This window comes from Kogia breviceps, chromosome 6, assembly GCF_026419965.1.
Source record: "Kogia breviceps isolate mKogBre1 chromosome 6, mKogBre1 haplotype 1, whole genome shotgun sequence".
NCBI lineage: Eukaryota > Metazoa > Chordata > Mammalia > Artiodactyla > Physeteridae > Kogia > Kogia breviceps.
Genome location: NC_081315.1, coordinates 84,588,532 through 84,595,273, shown reverse-complemented (window position 1 = coordinate 84,595,273; position 6,742 = coordinate 84,588,532). Strand labels below are relative to the sequence as shown.

Sequence of the window (6,742 nt, the reverse complement as noted above, 5' to 3'; positions counted from 1 at the left end):
CTGCAATGTGGGTCAGTGAGAGAAAGGATTTGCATCCTCAACTCTGTTTTTGGTTCCTCAAAATCAAAATCTTGGGGCTAGTGTAACCTGTATAATGATGGATAAACAAAGAGAGTAAGTGTTCTCTTGCTTTTTCCATGGGTTTCATTAGCTTGTTTTCCATGACTCATACTGCCTTACTGAAAAAACTCTTGTTCCTTTGATCTCCTGGGTCAAATGAGTGCTGTTGAGTTAGTTTCCATCAACCAGTCAGCACTCCTACTGGTTCCTATTGTGCATCCTCAGCTAGACCAACTATTACCAGTTTACTCATTCCCAGAATAGAATTATGAGTACTCTTCAGAAGGGTTCAGTCCAAATTGCCCAGAGGAATTCATAAGGATAGTCTGAAGATTTAAAAAAAGGCAAATATTATTCACACAAAAATGTTGTTGACCTGAAAATAATTAGTGGAAAAAAATTTTAAACCGTTTATTAAAACTATGTCTTATAAGAACACGAAAAACTTCCTAAAGTCACTGATTAAGGGCTCTTTCCAATCCTGTGTTATGCCATGGACCCTCCTTTATATCCCCAAGTAGACAGTGTGGTTAGTGGTAATAAATTTCTCAGCCTAGGACCCAGGAAACCTAGGGTCTCCTCCCGCCTCTGCCACTATATTTTTTTGGCTTATTTTCCACTTATATAAAATAAAAGTGAAAGTGTTCACAGAAGTTTCTTTTGGTTACAGGAGTCCATGATTCTAGTAGAGAGACACCGAAGTTGAGAGTTATCCATTCACTCAATACTTATGTCCACTAAATATTTATTGGACATCTATTAAATGCTAGGCATCATGTCTTCTGAGTGAGTGGGTCTCCCCACCTTGTGGGTGCCTCCATCATGGTACTTAACACTCAGTTGGAATTAGGGATTCCCTAATCTGATTCCTCCACTGATTGACTGCATGTTATTTTGCCAATGAGTAGCAGAATTCTTGGCACACAATAGGTGCTCCAAAAGTATTTGGTAAAAGGACAGAGGAGAGCTCTTCACGTGCAAGCTTGAGCATCCTAGAATGAGGACCAGAATGAGAAATATCAAGCATAATAGCCAGTAACATTTCATTAAAACAATTATAGGATGACATTATATTCTCCCTAGGAATTTCTGAGCCAACAGCAGACCCTGATTGCACTAAAGACCCAAGCATGAAGACCTGCCTCTCTCTAGTCCTGAAGACAAAGTGTTCCTTGGCACTTAGTTTCCAGTTTGATGTATTGGGCCACCTATGCTGGATCCCTTTGGTCGTCTCTCCAGATCTGCCCTCCCCTTTTGTCCACTTTGCTTAGTGCTCTGGGAGGCCAATCTATATGAACTGTCTCAGTCTAGCGCCAGTGTCCTCTGGCTGTGGTTGGGTTTGGCCAATGGGGAGTACTAGACATTGGGAAAAAAGGATAACAGCCAAGTTGGGATATTCATTCTCTCTCCTCAGGGCAACCACAGGCTGCTGTGTCCATGACCAAAAGCCACAGCTCCTATCAGGTAGCCCTCCCCACATATTCCTTCTGTGTGTGTATGTGTGTGCTTCTGTCTCTGTCTCTCTGAGTTCCTTGTCCCTTTAGTCTTAGGGACAGTAGCAGTGCCCCCAGTTACTAGTCCTACGATGCTGCACTGTCCTTTTTTGGTTTTCCCACATCCTGGCTTAATAGGCCCTTTATGAAACTCTCCCCAAATTATTCAATATGAGTATACCATCAGTTTCCTGCCAGGACCCAAATATTGTAAACAGTAAATGATCTAGTCTATTACCACCAAGCACAATAAAAGAATACTAAGAAATGCTAGTTTCCCTTCTTGTCCCTATTATAATTTTTATACCCCCTGCAGTGGTTATCAGTAGTGCCTTTAACAAAATAGCTATTTAATAAATATTTCTTGAATGAAAGAAAAAGATTACTAAGACACTTCTGATCACAGTTTTGTATTCAAATACATGGAAATCAATGTGCATTAATCTATGTTATCAAATATTAAATTTAGAGAAGTTTTTATTTCAGTAGTTGAAAGTCAGTGAGTAGTTCTGCTTTACAAATTTACATTCTTTCTTTTCTCATGTTCCAAGTGAAACAATGATTAGCCTGCTGGACTTATGACTCAACCCCAGGAAAGAGTACCAAGAGATGAGCAGACATCTCAGGGCACATGTTGTTCAACAGACTAAGAGATTAGTTTATTGGTCCTTCCTAGACCTTGGAGGAAACAGTGATTTTATTTCATGCCATCTAATTCATATGAACTGATTTTGCAAGTTCATCACTTTCTATCTCCTACACCCAGACAGAAATGCAGTTTGGGGCAAACCATACCTCCTTGGATCTATTCACGTTTATAATGAATAGTCAAATTGTCAATAAAGCGGAAGCATCACTCACCGTGTATATTGATCTTCCTGATGTGCCATGGAAGTAACTTCTAGTTCTGGTATTGGAGGAAGCGCGTCCTTGACATGAGCCATAGGCAGCCTCTGTGTGGTCTCTGCTGTTTGAGAAGGAGAGCTGTTCTAGTCTGTATTTAGTCAAGAGCAATGCGAAAATAGACACAGTATATTCCAATTGTAGTAAGAGAACCATGCCTTCCACCTAGACAGGACTTTGGCAGTTTCCACGACTTACTAAATTTCCTGCCTGCAAATCTGACGCTTTTTTTTCCTCATTAGTCATCAATTATATACACATCAGTGTATACATGTCAATCCCAATTGCCCAATTCATCACACCACCATCCCCACCCCCCAGCGGCTTTCCCCCTTGGTGTCGATACGTTTGTTCTCTACAGCTGTGTTTCAACTTCTGCCCTGCAAACCAGTTCATCTGTACCATTTTTCTAGGTTCCATATACATGCATTAATATATGATATTTATTTTTCTCTTTCTGACTTACTTCACTCTGTATGACAGTCTCTAGATCCATCCACGTCTCAACAAATGACCCAGTTTTGTTCCTTTTTATGGCTGAGTAATATTCCATTGTATGTATGTATCACTTCTTCTTTATCAATTGATCTGTCGATGGGCATTTACGTTGCCTCCATGACCTGGCTATTGTAAATAGTGCTGCAATGAACATTGGGGTGTCTTTTTGAATTATGGTTTTCTCTGGGTATATGCCCAGTACTGGGATTGCTGGATCATATGGTAATTCTATTTTTAGTATTTTAAGGAATCTCCATACTCTTCTCCATAGTGGCTGTATCAATTTACATTCCCACCAACAGTGCAAGAGGGTTCCCTTTTCTCCACACCCTCTCCAGCATTTGTTATTTGTAGATTTTCTGATGATGCCCATTCTAACTGGTGTGAGATGATACCTCATTGTAGTTTTGATTTGCATTTCTCTAATAATTAGTGATGTTGAGCAGCTTTTCATGTGTTTCCTGGCCATCTGTATTTCTTCTTTGGAGAAATGTCTATTTAGGTCTTCTGCCCATTTTTGGATTGGATTCTTTGTTTCTTTAATATTGAGCTGCATGAGCTGTTTATATATTTTGGAGATTAATCCTTTGTCCATTGATTCATTTGCAAATATTTTCTCCCATTCTGAGGGTTGTCTTTTCGTCTTGTTTATGGTTTCCTTTGCTGTGCAAAAGCTTGTAAGTTTCATTAAGTCCCATTTGTTTATTTTTGTTTTTATTTCCATTACTCTAGGAAGTGGATCAAAAAAGATCTTGCTGTGATTTATGTCAAAGAGTGTTCTTCCTGTGTTTTCCTCTAAGAGTTTTATAGTGTCTGGTCTTACATTTAGGTCTCGAATCCATTTTGAGTTTATTTTTGTGTATGGTGTTAGGGAGTGTTCTAATTTCATTCTTTTACATGTAGCTGTCCAGTTTTCCCAGCAACACTTATTGAAGAGACTGTCTTTTCTCCATTGTGTATCCTTGCCTCCTTTGTCATAGATTAGTTGACCATAGGTGCGTGGGTTTATCTCTGGGCTTTCTATCTTGTTCCATTGATCTATGTTTCTGTTTTTGTGCCAGTACCATATTGTCTTGATTACTGTAGCTTTGTAGTAGAGTCTGAAGTCAGGGAGTCTGAAGTCAGGGAGTCTGATTCCTCCAGCTCCATTTTTTTTCCCTCAAGACTGCTTTGGCTATTCGGGGTCTTTTGTGTCTCCATACAAATTTTAAGATTTTTTGTTCTAGTTCCATAAAAAGTGCCATTGGTAATTTGATAGGAATTGCATTGAATTTGTAGATTGCTTTGGGTAGTATAGTCATTTTCACAATATTGATTCTTCCAATCCAAGAACATGGTATATTTCTCCATCTGTTGGTATCATCTTTAATTTCTTTCATTAGTGTCTTGTAGTTTTCTGCATACAGGTCTTTTGTCTCCCTAGGTAGGTTTTTTCCTAGGTATTTTATTCTTTTTGTTGCAATGGTAAATGGGAGTGTTTCCTTAATTTCTCTTTCAGATTTTTCATCATTAGTGTATAGGAATGCAAGAGATTTCTGTGCATTAATTTTGTATCCTGCAACTTTACCAAATTCATTGATTAGCTCTAGTAGTTTTCTGGTGGTATTTTGAGGATTCTCTATGTATAGTATCATGTCATCTTCAAACAGTGACAGTTTTACTTCTTCTTTTCCAATTTATATTCCTTTTATTTCTTTTTCTTCTCTGATTGCCATGGCTAGGACTTCCAAAACTATGTTGAATAATAGCAGTGAGAGTGGACATCCTTGTCTTGTTCCTGATCTTAGAGGAAATGCTTTCAGTTTTTCACCATTGAGATGATGTTTGCTGTGGGTTTGTTATGTATGGCCTTTATTATGTTGAGGTAGGTTCCCTCTATGCCCTCTTTCTGGAGAGTTTTTATCATAAATGAGTGTTGAATTTTGTCAAAAGCTTTTTCTGCATCTGTTGAGATGATCATATGGTTTTTCTCCTTCAATTTGTTAATAGGGTGTATCACATTGATTGATTTGCATATATTGAAGAATCCTTGAATCCCTGTGATAAAGCCCACTTGATCATGGTATATGATCCTTTTAATGTGTTGTTGGATTCTGTTTGCTAGTATTTTGTTGAGTATTTTTGCATCTATATTCATCAGTGATATCGGTCTGTAATTTTCTTTTTTTGTAGTATCTTTGTCTGGTTTTGGTATCAGGGTGATGGTGGCCTCATAGAATGAGTTTGGGCCTGTTCCTTCCTCTGCAATTTTTGGAAGAGTTTGAGAAGGATGGGTGTTAGCTGTTCTCTAAATGTTTGATAGAATTCACCTGTGAAGCCATCTGGTCCTGGACTTTTGTTGGAAGATTTTTAACCACAGTTTCAATTTCATTACTTGTGATTGGTCTGTTCATATTTTCTCTTTCTTCCTGGTTCAGTCTTGGAAGGTTATACCTTTCTAAGAATTTGTCCATTTCTTCCAGGTTGTCCATTTTATTGGCATAGAGTTGCTTGTAGTAGTCTCTTAGGATGCTTTGTATTTCTGCTGTGTCTGTTGTAACTTCTCCTTTTTCATTTCTAATTTTATTGATTTGAGTCCTCTCCCTCTTTTTCTTGATGAGTCTGGCTAATGGTTTATCAATTTTGTTTATCTTCTCAAAGAACCAACTTTTAGTTTTATTGGTCTTTGCTGTTGTTTTCTTTGTTTCTATTTCATTTATTTCTGCTCTGATCTTTATGATTTCTTTTCTTCTACTAACTTTGGGTTTTGTTTGTTCTTCTTTCTCTAGTTCCTTTGGGTGTAAAGTTAAATTGTTTACTTGAGATTTTTCTTGTTTCTTAAGCTAGGCTTGTATAGCTATAAACTTCCCTCTTAGAACTGCTTTTGCTGCATCCCATAGGTTTTGGATCGTCGTGTTTTCATTGTCATTTGTCTCTAGGTATTTTTTGATTTTGTCTTTGATTTCTTCAGTGATCTCTTGGTTATTTAGTAACGTATTCTTTAGCCTCCATATGTTTGTGTTTTTTACATTTTTTTCCCTGTAATTCATTTCTAATCTCATAGTGTTGTGCTTAGAAAAGATGCTTGATATGATTTCAATTTTCTTAAATTTACTGAGGCTTAATTTGTTACCCAAGATGTGATCTATTCTGGAGAATGTTCCGTGCGCACTTGAGAAGAAAGTGTTATCTGCTGTTTTTGGATGGAATGTCCTATAAATATCAATTAAATCTATCTGGTCTATTGTGTCATTTAAAGCTTCTGTTTCCTTATTTATTTTCATTTTGGATAATCTGTCCATTGGTGTAAGTGAGGTGTTAAAGTCCCTCAGTATTATTGTGTTACTGTCTATTTCCTCTTTTATAGCTGTTAGCAGTTGCCTTATGTATTGAGGTGCTCCTATGTTGGGTGCATATATATTTACAATTGTTATATCTTCTTCTTGGATTGATCCCTTGATCATTATGTAGTGTCCTTCCTTGTCTCTTGTAACATTCTTTATTTTAAAGTCTGTTTTATCTGATATGAGTATAGCTACTCCAGCTTTCTTTTGATTTCCATTTGCATGGAATATCTTTTTCCATCCCCTCACTTTCAGTCTGTATGTGTCCCTAGGTCTGGAGTGGGTCTCTTGTAGACAGCATATATATGGGTCTTATTTTTTGATCCATTCAGCAAGCCTGTGTCTTTTGGTTGGAGCATTTAATTCATTCATGTTTAAGGTAATTATCACTCTGTATGTTCCTATGAGCATAATCTTAATTGTTTTGGGTTTGTTTTTGTAGGTCCTTTTCTTCTCTTGTGTTTC

At 37.4% G+C, this 6,742-nt stretch overlaps 1 protein-coding gene across 1 annotated transcript in view; it reads right to left on the bottom strand.

Moving 5' to 3' along the window:
• Nucleotides 1–2,410: 2,410 nt before the first annotated feature.
• TMEM156 (transmembrane protein 156) overlaps nt 2,411–6,742 on the bottom strand; it is a 49,017-nt gene continuing 44,685 nt past the window's right edge. The window contains exon 6 of the mRNA XM_059067097.1: nt 2,411–2,520. Within this exon, the coding sequence (XP_058923080.1) occupies nt 2,411–2,520 (110 nt within the window). The remainder of the gene's footprint in view (nt 2,521–6,742) is intronic.